Raw genomic sequence first — 16,509 nt, 5'->3', positions numbered from 1 at the left:
AATTGTTCGCGCACAATTGTAATGTTTTGTCTTGTCTGTGATGTCAGACTTGGATCATTGTTATGGGCAGTTTTGCATAACTAGCTAAAATCCTGCAATCAACTTTCATTTTTCTGAAATACACATTTAGGCTTACACATTTAAGGACCGCGAACCCTGGAAATAATAATTAGAGAAAATACCGAAAAAGTTTGAGAACCACTCGGTTAACGCAACTGAGATCAATTTTGTCAGGGATTGTGTATCATAAAATATGGCAACCTCAAATTAGATCCGCCCGAGTCCCCTCTTCTCCTGGGATTTAGATGTACATGGGAATTTATCTTTCAGCCAAATATACAATTTCGGAAATCATTAACTAAAAAACGAACTGATGCCATCCAAAGTTCATTTCGCGTTTTTAATGTGCACCCAACACGCTTCATTGCGTTTCATTTTGTGTGCTCAAGGATACACGTTGTCAAATATTTGTACATTCCTCACAGAATAATGGGGCAAAGGTCTGACCGCATAAAAGTTAACATCATAAATCATCGCAGGGTTACAAAGAGGTATAGCCATGAAAGAATTATACTGCTATTGCTGAACAGTGAAAAGTCACTAAACTTTAGAATAGAAGAAAAACTTTTCAAACTTTGTTAGTTTTTGAAGTATGACAGTCATGTCAGCGTTCATGTTCCATTTCCCTTTGAACATTGTGTAAACAAACATGCCGCAAGCACCGTATGAACTGTTGATTCGTGTAACGATGTTTATTCTCGTGCTAACATTTGTAAAATAGTGACTGTTCAGAAAGTTGATGATTTGAATATTGCCAACTAAAATGCTGCTGTTTACAAAAGTGTACATCCGGTTATTTTACACAGTGAGATCGGTTTCTTTAATATTCAGGAAAAGGAAAATGGTATTTTTAGTTAAGCACTCGGTCAGGTTTAAGTTAGTTACTGTATTGTGAAGTAGCCCCCCAGTAGGAAAATGTTCGATACTTATATGTTTATTACGACCAAATTTGTGAGGTGTAAGATAGTTCTTTTCAGACACCCGCATTGTGTTAACTATGGCCAGCCTTATTCTATGGTGTACGCCAAACCTTGCTCTGATCGTTTATCTCAGGGGTCACCAAACTTTTTTCACTGCGGGCCGGATAAGTTTAATAATAATTCGCGCGGGCCGGATAGTTTACATGCCTTAGCGCCGTCTTTGCGAACTTAGTCCGCAAGATGATTTTGATATGGGCGCCAAGATATTGCCTTTCTATGATCCCATTAAAATCAGGTGATGCGACTATTAAATTGCATAGTTAGTCTTATCTTACAAACAACGCTTGTATATTACGTCACAAGTGACCTAAGAAAGCAATTGTTTGCGCACAATTAACACTTTTAGTCTTGTTTGTGACGTAACAAACTGGCTTTGGGTCAATCCTGGGCGTTGTAATCCAATAAAACAAGGTAATATCAATTCTACATATCGCGACAGGAAAACTTTCTTAAGAAGTAGTTTAATTTTTAAATGTTACAAAGTTATCAATGCGATTTGACAAACCAAAAAATGTGGTCGCGGGCCGGATGAAATGACCTCGCGGGCCGTAGTTTGGTGACCCCTGGTTTATCTGATATATCCCTACTACCCTGAAGGTCTAGATTTTCAGAATGATTTAAGAAACGATTTCCTGATCAATGTTAGTAAAACCAACCAATCGATCATCTGAATAATTGTAAGGTGCTTCTCGATGAATAGAGAACTTATCAAACAAAAGTATCGGAATTAAGGGTGTAGATTAAACAGCGCAATATGAACTAAAAAGTCTTTTAACACGAGTTTTAAAAAAACACCAATTATGACTCTCTGTCTCTATTATTTTTCGCGGCAATTTAGGCACGAAACACTGTCAGTTCCAAAACGGTACGTTTTATTGGAAAATGGCTTGATTTCTTCAAAATGCCTAGTAAAATAGAAGTTAAATTTAGTCTAAATACTTTTTGTCATAAAACTCATTGTAATTTGGACCCACATTTTATTAGTACAGAACACGTATTGAAAAAGCCGTAGTTACCAGCAATCCACAATGAAGGTAATAATGGCAGGAATAAACAAAACTGGTACAAAAACAATGGGGGCAGCCCTTACAATTCTCGGATATGAAGTTTACGACTGGATGGAGAACTTTTGGTTTATTGGGGACGATTGGATAAAAGAAATCAACGACGGAATCAAAGTCGAAAGTTTACGAAGAATGTATAAGGGGGTGGACGCCGTAACTGACTGTCCATGTAACGCATACTGGGAGGAAATATTAGAAGCATTTCCAGATGCAAAAGTAAGTAAAAATAAAATAGTATGGTCATAACTTTGTAATTTTGACCTTCTCTGCAAAAATGCATTTGCCGTGTCTGTATCTTTACTTTTGTTATGAAATAATTGCCAGACTTTTATCACATAAAATTAGCTAAAACGCTATCACTCGTAACGACATAGGTTCCATAAATTTGTATTGGTGGAATAATATCCTGATAAATGTGGCTAATATTTAGTAACAATCCCTACCCTTAATTAGCTATGTGTAAGAATAATTTATTTGCGGGTTCCTTAAAAAATACTGTATGCTAGAAACGTTAAGGCGCCTAACAAAATATGCTTCGTGTTTCTTACGGAATCAGTGGTCTTGGGGATTTAAGGTCAAATCGATTTTATGAAAACGTGGGGTTTTATTATTAATTAATGTCTTTTTAAATCACAACAGCGAGAGATATATGCTTCTTATGAACTTAATTTGTTTAAGGTGATTTTGACGGTCAGAGATGAAGATGATTGGTACAAAAGTTTGATAAAGCAGTTCAGTGAATTGGACATGTTTAGGCTTCGTCTAGTAAGTTTTACAACGTACACAGGATATAAGATGTTCAAGTACACACAACATGCAAGTATGTATCTTTGGAGGTGTTGCTATTGCGCTTTTAAATGTTGTGATTTGTTGAGAGTTCCCTTGTTAGGGAACTGATTCTGGTTGTGATCGGAGTTTTTTACTTTTTGTTTTAGCTCGTTTTCTTGGGAATGCTCGGCACTGGCCTTGGCAAAAAAATCGCCTGCACAACGAAGAAGCTTTGAAGCGAATGTTTAGAAAACACAACTTTTACGTTCAGCAGGTACGTTCCGAGGTATAAATAGAAAACCTGGCGCAACAACAATAAGAGACACTTTTCTCACGTTGAAACGTATTACATTTCCTCGTTTTCTTTATTTAACTTCAGGTTAAGCTGCAGACAGTGCACACTGTTTCGACCTATAAGGTCTCATCAGTGCAGCTGGTGACGAGAGATCGGCCGTATTGGCTAGTGTAGCCATTCAACGGCACTCCAGTTTGTTGGGAGCACAGGGTACAACCCCATGCATCACCTAGTCTGTGCGATGCCACAACTGGACATACAGCACAGATGAAACTGGCTCACAATGGCCAAGCAACTGCTTGTGGCATCGCACAGATTAGGTGATGCATGGGGTTGTACCCTGTGCTCCCAACAAACTGGAGTGCCGTTGAATGGCTACACTAGCCAATGCGGCCGATCTCTCGTCACCAGCTGCACTGATGAGACCTTATAGGTCGAAACAGTGTGCACTGTCTGCAGCTTATCATTTATTGGCTCTATATGCTTTTGCATTGATACTGTGACACTGAGCCGACTTCACTGTGGTTCCCAAGCAGTTGCTTGGCCATTGTGAGCCAGTTTCATCTGTGCTGTATGTCCAGTTGTGGCATCGCACAGACTAGGTGATGCATGGGGTTGTACCCTGTGCTCCCGACAAACTGGAGTGCCGTTGAATGGCTACACTAGCCAATGCGGCCGATCTCTCGTCACCAGCTGCACTGATGAGACCTTATAGGTCGAAACAGTGTGCACTGTCTGCAGCTTATCATTTATTGGCTCTATATGCTTTTACATAACTTCAGGTTATTTTCTATCTTTTCTAAGGTTGTTGTTTATGCTTAGAAAACGCGTTATAGGTTGCAGGTGTTTCTTAGTACAACAAATAGAAGTATTACAGTGTGACGTTTACACAAGGAACCCACGCTACTGTTGTATGGTATTAAAACAAACATTATGATGTGTATTATGATTAACTTGCATCCTAAAATCACGGGCTATGAAACATTTTTTTCAGAAAACGCCTAAAGATCAACTACTTGTCGTCAACACTAGGGAGCTAGATTGGGAAGTTTTGTGCGAATTCCTAGGTGTTCCTGTCCCAAATGTTCCATTTCCACACAAGAATAAAGGCGCTAACATCATGCAGGAGCTTAGAGCTACAAAGCCAGCTTTGCACAGAATAGACCTTGAATTTAAAATTTCTATGGCATGTTTTGCAGGTGTTTGTGCGTTTGGCGCTTACCGCCTGTCGCCATATATTCCATTTCAAAGAATCAAAGCAATGTTTGGTTTCTGACTTTGTTAAACAACATTGTAAAAAAAGTTAAAGGCTGCCAATTCGCTTCTTGGTGTATAACTACCATATGCAATTTTCTTCATGTGGTAAGTATATATTGTTAGCATATCTGTTTTTGTAGTGTGTTTTATGCTTAAATTTATTTAACACCTGGGATGACTAATAACTAATATCTTTTGTGTTGTAATAATTACAAACAAAGCTTGTATTAAAGATTTTCATCACACAGAGTCATTTTTCTGACTCTTTTTTTCCACCTTATGATAATTTACCAGGTAACTTGTTGTGCAATTGCTCCCATGTTCATTTTATTTTCCATAATGAAAGAAAACATAGCGACACAGTAGCAACAAAACTATCACAAAATCAAAAATAGCTGCGCAACGTTAAAACGTTATGAAGCCCAGTGAAGAGCGTTATTGGTGGATAATGGATAAACTCGCTGCAGCAACACCGTATTATAAAGCGTTATGCGACGGAAGCTCATAAGAAAGTGTGGAGAGGTATAACTATGAGGTATTAGTTGTAATCAAGTTTTTTTTTAACCGGCATTTTTTTTAATCAGAGGTACACATCTAACCGAACCGATTTCCTAAATTAGCTTAAATATTTTAATATTTTAAATAATCTAAAATGGCGTCACAATGTGAATTGGAACTGTACCAGGTCTAAATCAAATGCACAAAAAGTTTACATACAATTGCACAAACACTGGGTAAAATTTGGTACGCTTCGTGTCGCAAAAATAATTTTCAATTGACAAACTGACAAATGGCTTTAACCCATTTTCTGACAACATTGAGAAATACAATTTATAGAACTCATTTTTTGTGCGGCAACGTAATTTATGGTGCAGTATTATTGGCAACAATTTAACACCAGATACAGTTAAGCCATGTTAATGTAATTCATGTAATAGAAACGCGTTGTATAATCGAGTATACGAAATATAGAAGTAACGATAAAACAAAATTGAGGAAAAAATCTATTGCAGAAACAAACAAAAGTTTAAGTTTTGATGTTCATTGTGATGCAATTTAATTTTTCTATTTTGCTACATTCTGAAGGTTTTTTTTTTTATAACTAAAAAACTTGACTCTGTGTTTTACCACGTAGTTAAAGTACTCCGTACAGGCTCTGTGGACTTCGTCATCATTTTGCAATGGAATATCCATTAAAATTTTGTCGGTATTTGGATCCAACCTCTCCTTGATAGTGACATCTTGTCCGACGGTCGTTACAAACCGACGTTCTTCGAACGGTGTAGTATCAAATGTGTTTTCAAAAATCCCTTATCGTTGTCCTGGTGGTAGTCACAGCATTCGATGAAATCTTCAAGCTTCTTTGGCTCCATGCTCATGAGGTACACTGAACTCCAATGAGACGATTCTTTTTTAGCACAATCCTCATTGCAATAACCAGCAATGAGGTCAGCAGATGGCGGACCTTGTTTTATTACGTTGCCTGGTTAGAAAAAAAGCAGCCGGTATAGATAAATTGAAAAAGGTTTGCTCCAAAATACAATAGGTTTATGTGACTAATGGTAAAATTTTAGTATATTGTTGAAACCTAATTAGTAATTCTACCTACAGTCCTCTGCAATATTTCGAGGAACGACAAACAAATGCAAAGCAGAATTCGCTACTTACCATCAACATCAAGTCTTGTCTTTTTGTGTCGTTCAATGTAGTACCAGTCATCGTCCTTGTCCGGCACATTTCTGGACCGATACATGGCATGCGTTTCAATATGTGGCACCATGTGCCTGACCTTCATAGGACCCACAATCCACATACCAGGGTCTGCAATATAATACTCTCCATCGATCTTGACCTGAAAACGAAACCAATTTATAAGCCACAAGGATAAAAAGCAAACAGAAGCATTTCTCTCAAGCAAAGTCAAAAACCCAAACTTGGCACCACTGAAAGTACCTAAATACTAGTGTTGTACCGAATCGGCTAAATTTCGATTCGGCCGAAACCGAATATTCGGCGGTTTTGCCGAATCAACCGAATCATTTATGACGTCACGCGACTTCGTACAGTATGCGTTTGACATGAAAAAAATGTTTATTTACCAGGCAACTAGTGCAGAATGGTTGTGTTTCGTCCTCATTTCAGTTCTGTGGGGTTTACAATTGCTTCAAGCATGATTGGCAACCGTTATGTTGGGCTTGTGGAAGATTGTGTGGTACCTTAATAATCAGAAAAGACACGTTTAACGCTTTAAATTTGTGTTCGTAAGAGATTCGGTTTCGGCCGAATCGCAACAAATTATTCGGCCGAAACCGAATTTTTGCAAAAACGATCGTTCGGCCGAATAAATTCGGCAAACCGAATATTCGGTACATCTCTACTAAATACATGGAATCACTTACAAATATTAAATTATGGTAGTATGGTCTAGTACAGCGGTTCCCAAACTGGGGTCCGTGAAGCAATTTTGTGGGGTCCGCGAAAAGGTTGACGTGCCTCTATAGTCTTATTTGGCGTCAATTTGTGTCACTGAATAGATTTAAATCAAAGTACAATTAGAGATCCACTGACTCCATTACTATACAATACATAGCCTTTATTGCATGACAACTATCAAGAATGCAATTGTTTGCGCACTATCGTAATGTTTTCTGTCTTGTCTGTGATGTCACAAACCGTCTTTGGATCGTTGTTATGTGTAATTTTGCATACCTAATAAGCAAAAATTCTGTAAATCAACTTTCGTATTGCTAAAATGCACCTTCAGGCTTAAGGTCCGCGGGTCCTCGATATAATGGCAAAGTGACCGTTTTGAAAAAAGAATGAAAAAGTTTGAAAACCACTAAGTTAGAAAGTTGTCACATCAAAAAGAATCGTGACTGCACTAGTGTACTAGAAGAAATAATGTTTTTGCATATTTCCTATAGCATTCTTTGATTTTTATAGGGCCGCGAAATATCAAAATAATTGCAAAGGGTCCACCAGGCAAATTTTTTAGAAAAGTTTGGGAACCGCTGGTCTAGTAAATCCTTTTATTGTTGAGTCGAAGTACGCTGCTTGTCCATAATGAGCTTGATATCCCATACTTTGCAGGAGCCACAGAAAGAGGCCGTTCAGCTCGTAGCATATACCACCACCCTTGTTGGTCACAACTTTCTTGTAAATAGTATCGAGTTTTAGGACAGTTCGATCGGCCCCGAAAAAGTTCAAATTCGTGTAGGGCGCGTTAATTTTATGGGCCAACGAGAGAGCACATAGGTTCTTTACATTTGGCTTCCTTGATCCGGTATAATTGATTCGAGCCAAGTAAGCATCTACGTCAGTGCTCTTCAACCGGGGTTCCGCTGAACCCTGGGGTTTCGTAGAACCCTTTCAGGGGTTCCGCGAACTTTAAGGGTCGCACAGGGGTTCGCAGAGCTTATGTGTAGCAATTCAAACATGAATGATTCATAATATCATTGTTGCGAACAGCAATGCTCGCTTGTATAATCTGATTAACCTTGGTTACACCATTGATCAATTGTGACGTAATAATCAGTCTTGATACTCTGTGTCTGAGTTGTGAAATAAATGTACAAACGACCAATCTAAATAACATGATAATGCGTTTCAGTAAATCGTTTAATTTAATTGAAGTTAACATTTGTTATGTGCTTGGGGTGTGTTACGTAAAAATGTATGTCTTTTTGATGTAGCCTTACATTCATTCAAAATAATTTTATGAGGGGTTCCGCAAAGTTTGACAAAACACCTTGGAGGTTCCGTGTCACTAAAAAGGTTGAATAGCACTGATCTACGTTCATGTTTTTGTGAAGATGTAGTGCACAGCTTAGAAACCAATGTTTTTTATTTCTGTCATTGCAAAAAAAGGATCAAACAATATGAGCTTGACTTTACTGCCAAAATGACATGGTAATGAGTTTGATAGACATGCTTGTACACTTAGTTCAGATCTTACAAAAGTACTCGATGCAGTTATTTAATTTAGGTAGCCCATTTTTTCAGGTCCTGTGTCTTCGTTTTAAGATTAATGTCATCAATAGTCACAAAGTACATAATGTGATATTTGAAAGAAACAACCTAAACAAGCAACTCGGCAAATGTCAGGTCAAGCGATTTTTACAACGTTTTTTTGGCACTTACCTGGTTTTAAGCACAATTTGTTATAACTAACCGAAAAACACACAGTATTGAATCAAACAACAATCAAAATGTGAAAAGCTTAAATGCATATTGTCTAAATATCATTGTGACGTTCTATGAGATCTAAAATGAAATGAATTACTGTAAGCTTTAACTATATAGGGAATTGTAAAAAAATGGTTTAATTCATTTCCAAACCTATACTTTGTAACACACAAACTGCCGGTATATCACAGTCAAGCACAGCATATGATAAACGACTACAGACTCTGACCGACCAGCAGTGAGCAAACAAGGTAAACTGTTCCACTTAATCAAGTGTCACTCATGCGTGACAAGAACAATGAGTCGGCTTACTGCCATGAGAGGGGGCACTTGCCCTCCCTTGGAATTTCAAAGTACCGCAAAATTACAATATTTTCTCTAAAAACTTGATGACTGAAAAATGATAGTGCTCTAAGAAAGGAAGGTAAAAATGTAGAATAGTCAAAGCAAATGTCTAAACAGGCGACTTTGACGAAGTGTGCATTATTTACGTATCTGGTGTTGTTTCCATGGCCTCTGTCGTTTTTATGCATTTTAAACGGACAAAATGGGTCATATTGCGTGGCTGTGCGGGGATTTTTCATCGTTGACGCAAATCTATACTGCATATATTTTATGCCATGTATACATAATTACTTGATATTGTAATCTATGTGCGTATTTGCAAGTGCGTATTTACGCCCTGCAAGTGCGTATTTGTCAAAATTTGAAAAAAAAATTAAAATATTCACCTTGCCGGAGATGCTGCGCAACGTTGAGGCGTTAAAGAGCGCGACAAAGTAGAGGGCACAGTTGGTGGAGAGATGAGAAACGCGCTGCAGCTACACCGTAGCAACACACAACTACATTTGTGTTTATTGTTTTATCGCATTGTTTACACACAATAGACGTATAAAAAGTCTAATCTAACGCATAAGGTTACTAGGCTGGTAATGCAGTACTATTTTCTATACCTCAAAATCTGTTTAGAGTAGTTTGAAGATCAAAATATATAGCAAAAGAGTTTTGTTTACGGCACGGTCGCTAGTACATATATTTTAATAAACATGTTCACGTCCATACAAACTCTTTTCTGCGGCCGCAGGTTGTTTACTTCTGGCCTAGGGTAAACAGAGCTAAACTGACATTAGTCATCTATTCTAAACAGCTTTCGAATTTAGCGCACTTTGTCGAACGAACCCATAACTTAAACTTTATTCTAGTTACCACGCTTAAAAACAATTACCTCCCTGCAGAAACTATTCGCCACTACATTTAAAAGAATCGCGCACTGGTATAGCTTCAGAAGTAACTTTATTTTGTCGCCATGTTTACCAAAATAATAGTCCAGTGGTTCTCAATATATTTTTCTTTTCTCCCCACCCCTTCAGCGGTTTGTTAACACAACGCGACCCCTTTGCAAACATACTTCAGAAATTTTATTACGATAATTTGTTTATCATTCATTTACTATCAAACTCTCACGGTTTTCGCTGAACAGAAAATGATTAAAATTGTGGTTACGTCTCATGCCATCAAAAACCTTTTGAATATTTCCTGCTTTTATGTTAAGAAAACACGCAATTAAGAAGTTTATATTTGCGAATGCGGTTGAAATCTGTTATGTGGATTACTATGCGAGAAAGAAGTCACGGGGAAAGTTTGTATAAAATCGTCAAAACTTCCGAAAAACTTTTAGGTAGAATTATCAACTTTTAGACCAAAATAGTATTTTGTTAATATCGATGTCACAAAACCCAACAGCACTGCTTTTAATTAACAGAAAGAAAACCAATACAACTTAAAACAACGTCGGCTAAAATTTTGTCTACACTGATTGGTTATCGTTTCTTGTCTTTCACAAACACAAAATAATCGCTGGTTTTTCGAGGCCTCACAAGAAAATGCACGTGACTTATATTCACAGTTTTATCCTTGTCAGGAATTTCAAATATTGCAATGTCGTGTTTATCCTTTGGAAACCGATATTGGATAAGTTCCTTGATTCGAGAAATCCCCAGTGGCTTCAGCGATAAGATGATGAAATCCGTGATATCGTCGTCCATGTGGTAGGGGTAGGCATTCGTAACAACAGCATAACCTGTATTTACAACAACAATTGGATTGATGTGCCGGGTACCGCTTGCGCTTAACGACTATATAGTATTCAATCATGTTTTTTTGCCGGATAAAATTTCGGCTTAAAAAAGTGATCTATATTTGTAGATGCAAATGAATAATGACAGCAAACGAAAGAATCGCCTGTGTTGATTTAGCGAAGAGGCACATGAATAAAGTTTTATCTAGCTAATGTCTATTTTTATGCTGAAACTTTCTTTTGAAAAAGAAGCAGGGTTGAACCGACATGTTATGAAGACAAATTAATTGAGGTTTTAAGCATTTGTTTTGAAGCAATAATGATCAATAACAAAAGTGCAATAGTTTTCTGTCATTGCGGCACCTACTATTACACGACTTTGTGGTGTTGACGAACTTGATTGTTGAATTGCCTCGTTTCTTTGTAAAGTACTCGCAGTGCAAGATGGCGTGTTTTAGGTGACTTTCCATAGTATTCCATTTCCTTAACTTTGTTTGTTTGCATTTTCGGTAGGTAAACGTCTCTTCGGCGTTCCTAGTTAAGCGTTACGTAAGCTGTGTCAAGTTAAATCAAACATATTTTTTTCTTACCTTTTGTTATGATTCAGCCCTTTGCTCACAATATCCGTAATTTCCTCCCAATCATATTTTCTTCTGGTAAAATCTTTTTGTATGTTTTGCCACATTCTTTTGTCTTCGTCAGATGACATGAGGTCAATGTTTGGACACTGACTGTCGACTTCATACTCAATAGCTGATGTCATTATCATGCACAAACTCCACGACAGGTATAGGAACAAATCTGATACACGGCGCATCATTTCTTGTAACAAATATAATTTATTTGTTACATAGGCTAATAAAAGGTTTAGTACAGGGGTGGGCAAACTTTTCAGTGCAAGGGCCGCATTCAAAAGTTCTAAATCTTATCGGGCCGCATAGCGGCATAGTATCCAAATGGCTTGCTTGTTTTTGTTTTAAAATAACCGGTGTAAAGAATTAGGTTTATATCATATATATATACCATTTAAAGTCACCTAAAATGCTCAGATTAATAGATTCTAACTTGGGGCAAAGTTTAGCTAAACGAAGCTAATTGTTTATGACTTCATAATCTGCATTGTGACGATTGCTGTGCCTGTTTTTTCGGATTCTTTGCACACAATAAACGGATAAACAGGCACCGCATATAGTTAATAGGCTGGTAATCTTTTTTCCAGTCACCTGAAATCTGTTTTTAAGAGTGTAAAATTTAAAATATTTGGCAAAATAGTTTTAGTTACGTCACGGCCTCCAGTGCATGTATTTTAATAAACATGGTCACGACCGCACAAACTCGTCTCCGCGGCCGCATGTGGCCGTACGGCCGCAGGTTGTGCACGCCTGATTTAGCCCAAAATATTAACATAGCATTTTTTCAGCTACAAACTTAAATTTGTTGTCACTTGATTGGACAAACATTGGTTGAAACGCTACAATTGAAATTGTTTCAAAATAAAGCACGTTGTTTTGTTAATAAACTCCTTGCGCCAACATTAAACAATGCGAGCCGCATTTAGTATCCATCTTTAGGTGTTGTGCGGGTTCGTGTTAACGATTCTGAAGCTATTTTTTGTCCGTTTGCAAAGTACTGCAAAGACCTAAACTTGATCCAAAGTGACCAAAGTTTTCGCGTCAACAGTGCAAAGTGGGCTGTATTTAAAAACGTGAATCGCGTTCACTTTTATTTACTTTTATCGAACGAAGAAATTATGTAAAGTGACAATTTGCATACGATCGTGGCAGAAACAACAGGCTAAAGCACGTAAAAAGTATCTTTGTTTAGTTCCTAAAATCCTAAGTATGGTACGGGTACACATACTGCACATGGTATAGGTATCGGCAAGTCGCACCTCCGTAATTTTTTAAAACTCTTCGCCTGTGCTTATAATACTATTCAGCGTTGCTCGGTAACTTTCTTTTTAAAATTTACTAACATTTGGCGGGCCGCATGAACTCCTTTGCCGGGCCGTAGTTTGCCCACTCCTGGTTTAGTAGAAGAAAAAAATTAAACACAAAATTGTCTCCTTTTTATGACCAATATATGCGACCCTCGTGTGATAGGATGACTACAGCGTGTTTGAGATGAAGATATCAGTAGCGATTCAAATCTAAACGACTAGACCAACTCTATGATCAGCGACTAAAGGTAAATCCGTTAAAAGTCGATCGGTGACACTTTCACACGTTCCAAATCTAACGGATGTACTCTGAATGCGTGAAGACTTTGAAACAGTTCTTGGCGTCTAAACTTTTCAGCATAATATTCCATGAGATACTGTCCAAATAAAAAAACTTTTGACACCCTTGATCAACAAAGTACTAGGTACCTTGTGCAGACATAGTTTACTTCTATAATATTGTATTTGACACAAAGATTTATTTTTAAGTTGCTTAGTTTATGAGAAGTAGCCAGAGGCCTATTTACCAGACACACAATAGTGCAAAGTTAGGAAACGACTGACCCGAAAGAAATCCAGACCCTTTATCAAAATGCTTATTGGCACAAAACTCTGAAGCAACTTAAAACTGAATTTTAACGCAACAAATCGTTACTAAATTCTTTCACTTTGTCCACATGACAAACAACTTGTTTGAAACAAGCAACATTCTTTGCGTGACTGCAGCTTGACCAATTCTACAGCTTATGCAGCGTGTCGTCATTTCCTTCGGCTTTAAACAGGATGACAGTAGCCTTTTTTGTGACACGATTCGATTCCGCGCATACATATTGCAGTAAAGAATTCGCTGTTTGTTAGCTTGTCTGTTTCTTGTCAATAACGATAAAACTAACTCAAAAACTTAGTTCTTCATTTTTTCATGAACTTAGTTCTTCATCAAATTCATAACCTATCACAATGTTACAATATATTTTTGTTCCATGTTAGAACGTCTGCAAACAAGTAACAGTGGAGTTAAAAATAAGACAATGATTACACTTTGGAAAGTGAAAATTCATATACCGCGCAAATACACAATTTATACTTCTAGAGAAACACCTGTTACAGAATTGACTAATGCCAATAATTCAGTATTTGGCCTTCAGTTGCATCAAAACCTGTCTAACAACATTTGTAAAAAAATGCAAAAAAAGTCACAGCAAAAATCATTAATAAACACGCCAAAGAAATGTAAAGCTCTGTTTGCATACGACGCATAATTGGATTTTCTTTACGCGTCTCACCCAGAAGCGTGTTGCCCTTGTTTTTGTGTGGAAATGGTACGTTTGGTACTGTAACATTAAGAAAATCACATAACGGTTTCCACCCATCACCGATCTTGAACACCAGAAGTTGGTTGCTAGGAACCCTCTGCAAAACACAATAGTATCAAACAAAATCTATTATGTTGCTATGTTTTGAATAGTTAACACTCAAATAGCCTATTATATGACGGTTACGGCTACAAAATAAATGCAAAAAAACAAAAACATTTTCTCTAAAAACTCATTACCTCCTTTATGTTTCTCTCATGTCTTTGCTTATAGCGTTTTAATGATTCTTCGCGCTTGATTTTTGAAATATGGATAAGCGGCCATGACCGAACGTGTCGAAGATGTTGGGCTTCAAAAGATTTCGAAATGTCAGAAGTGTTGTAAACTTAAAAAAATAATTTCGTACTCACTGGTAATTCCAAAGTAATAATGGAAACGAATTCCTGTGTAGGTGAAAGTTCGGATTAGTCGCAACATGATGTCTTCATTGAAATATTTCGAATGTTTTGCAAAACTGTTATACCAGCTTTGATCGTCGCGGGTGGTTAAAATCACCTAACGGATTAAACAGAATACAGATAGCAAACATTTTGCAAAAAAAAACAATTAAAATAACCTTTGCGTCTTGAAAAGCATCAAAAATTTCCTCCCAATGACAATCACAAGGACCATCAGCTACAGCATCAACATTTTCATACATTCGTCTCATATCTTCAACCGTAAAACCTTCCTGAATTTGTTTGTTCCAATCATCAGCGAGATACCAAAAGTTCTCGAGCCAATCGTACACTTCATAACCCAAGACTGTAAGTGCTTCATTCATTGTCTTCGTGCCTGTTTTAGGCAAACCAGCTACGATTATCTGCATTCTAAAAGATATTTAAACTAAAAACCGCTGTTAAAATAAAGTCGTTTTAACCATAGTTTGATGTTGGCAAATAGCACCATGTTCACAATATAGTTTGTCTTTCAGTTGCAGTTTTCGTTCGTTGAAAATGGTGAAATATAAAAAACGATAAGATCTTCGTTTTTAAAATGATAAGTGTCAAATTTCTTTCACCACCGGAATGAATAGTTACTAGCCAAACGTTTCGGCTCAAGTAATTTTCCTTTCTCTGTCTAAATTTATATTTGTCTTGCTTACACTAAAACGTATGTTGCGACAATGAAAACTTATTGTAAGCACAGCAGTAACATGCTACGTATCGAATTATTCGCTTTGCCACGCCCGTGCGTCACGCCCTCGGCGAGACATGGTATCTTTGAATGACGCAAAAGATGCGATAGAGATACTCCATGGACCTAGATTTCTAACCTGCTTCTGCTTACGACAGTAAATCTTTCATCCTATCCCACATGCTAGATCAAAAAGTTGTATTCACAAGACGCGACAAAAAAAGAAGGCAAAGCAAAGATTGAGTCGAGACTAATGCAAGCTTTCACATGCCACTGACCCAGTCAAGCGGTTATAAAGTTCGGACAGAGCAATTATTTTTTGCTGCACACTACTTATGTTTAAAACGTTCTATCCGAGCACTATTAAGGCGTCATTGGATAATTTTGGCTTAAACAAAGTTATATAACTGGTACGGAATTAATTTGGTAACCTCGAAATTTAGAGAAAGTTGTTTGGGTGCGAGATCTTTAACGCTAAACCTTCCCAACTATTCCGATTGTATTCTAACACTCGAGGCTACCTCCCTAATCCGTAAAACGGTCCAAGACCCTGCACTAACAGCTTATCGCTAAAACCAATTGTTACAACGGTGACTTTACTACTGGCCAAAACAATATATATTATAATGAATAAAACTGTTGAAAAGTACTGTTCAATCACGTTACGTTAAGTTACACAATACCACAGCGCAGCACAGCTTCAGAACAGCACCAAAAACAATCGCGCACACTTCACCGGGGCCAGGAGAAAACTGCCTCACCAAACACGAGGTGAAACGATGTCACATGCCTCTAGGAATGTGACCAATCACAATGCGCCACGGGAAATCACTGAAGCGGGGATGCGTTCGAATGTTGCCGGTGTTAAAAGTACATAAAAAGATATTAAAGTGAAAAAGGGTGAAAATATAACACAAGAAAACAAAAGCGGAAAAACAAGTAAGAGGAATAACGTGAAAATAAATATGGCTAAACAAAACAAACAAACATTATGAAACAAAAGAACTAATATATTAATGGGTAAATAAAGTTGCAGTGAAAAAGCAAGTGCATAATTAGATATTGAATAATCGTATATAAAGATAAATAAACACAGCGAAACACACATATATTGATAGATAAACAAAGTTACCGTGAAAAGCAAGTGCAATAATGAATTAGTAAATAAACATATACCAAACTAAGTGAACATAGTGAATAACCAAACTAAGTGAAGACCGGTTCACGTTACATAACAACAAAATGTATCATTGTCGCAACGATAGCGTGTACTTTCTTACACAAAGCACTGTGTACCAGGCTTTTTTCAGTGAGTGGTATAAATAACATCATCAGTTTAAAGTTTCAGGACATAATTATAAAATTTAATTTAACCTTCAATAGGCCATTTTTTTG

The 16,509-nt window shown here is 37.2% G+C and overlaps 4 protein-coding genes across 4 annotated transcripts; 1 reads left to right on the top strand and 3 right to left on the bottom strand.

Annotated features, from left to right (window-relative positions):
- The first annotated feature begins 1,963 nt into the window (after nucleotides 1-1,963).
- Nucleotides 1,964-4,494, top strand: LOC145233324 (uncharacterized). The gene is made up of 4 exons (XM_080098035.1): nucleotides 1,964-2,320; nucleotides 2,783-2,924; nucleotides 3,040-3,146; nucleotides 4,162-4,494. The coding sequence occupies exons 1-4, from the start codon at nucleotides 2,069-2,071 to the stop codon at nucleotides 4,441-4,443; spliced, it is 783 nt and encodes a 260-aa protein (XP_079954161.1). The 5' UTR covers nucleotides 1,964-2,068; the 3' UTR covers nucleotides 4,444-4,494.
- Nucleotides 4,495-5,680: 1,186 nt separating this feature from the next.
- LOC145234161 (arylamine N-acetyltransferase, pineal gland isozyme NAT-10-like) lies at nucleotides 5,681-8,019 on the bottom strand. Its single transcript, XM_080098924.1, has 4 exons — nucleotides 7,921-8,019; nucleotides 7,434-7,577; nucleotides 6,093-6,276; nucleotides 5,681-5,907 (listed from the first exon to the last, which is right to left on the bottom strand). The coding sequence occupies exons 1-4, from the start codon at nucleotides 8,017-8,019 to the stop codon at nucleotides 5,681-5,683; spliced, it is 654 nt and encodes a 217-aa protein (XP_079955050.1).
- A 1,904-nt stretch (nucleotides 8,020-9,923) lies between these two features.
- On the bottom strand, nucleotides 9,924-13,507 carry LOC145234035 (uncharacterized). The gene is made up of 3 exons (XM_080098807.1): nucleotides 11,277-13,507; nucleotides 11,054-11,220; nucleotides 9,924-10,689 (listed from the first exon to the last, which is right to left on the bottom strand). Exons 1-3 carry the CDS (start codon nucleotides 11,504-11,506, stop codon nucleotides 10,430-10,432), a joined length of 657 nt encoding a protein of 218 aa, XP_079954933.1. The 5' UTR covers nucleotides 11,507-13,507; the 3' UTR covers nucleotides 9,924-10,429.
- A 70-nt stretch (nucleotides 13,508-13,577) lies between these two features.
- On the bottom strand, nucleotides 13,578-14,835 carry LOC145234034 (uncharacterized). Its single transcript, XM_080098806.1, has 4 exons — nucleotides 14,555-14,835; nucleotides 14,349-14,493; nucleotides 14,178-14,287; nucleotides 13,578-14,035 (listed from the first exon to the last, which is right to left on the bottom strand). Exons 1-4 carry the CDS (start codon nucleotides 14,804-14,806, stop codon nucleotides 13,787-13,789), a joined length of 756 nt encoding a protein of 251 aa, XP_079954932.1. The 5' UTR covers nucleotides 14,807-14,835; the 3' UTR covers nucleotides 13,578-13,786.
- Between the last annotated feature and the right edge of the window lie 1,674 nt (nucleotides 14,836-16,509).

The sequence above is a fragment of the Phallusia mammillata genome, chromosome 6 (genome assembly GCF_965637545.1).
Source record: "Phallusia mammillata chromosome 6, kaPhaMamm4.hap1.1, whole genome shotgun sequence".
Lineage (NCBI taxonomy): Eukaryota > Metazoa > Chordata > Ascidiacea > Phlebobranchia > Ascidiidae > Phallusia > Phallusia mammillata.
Note: the sequence above shows the minus strand (reverse complement) of the source record. Positions and strands in the feature narration are given on the sequence as shown.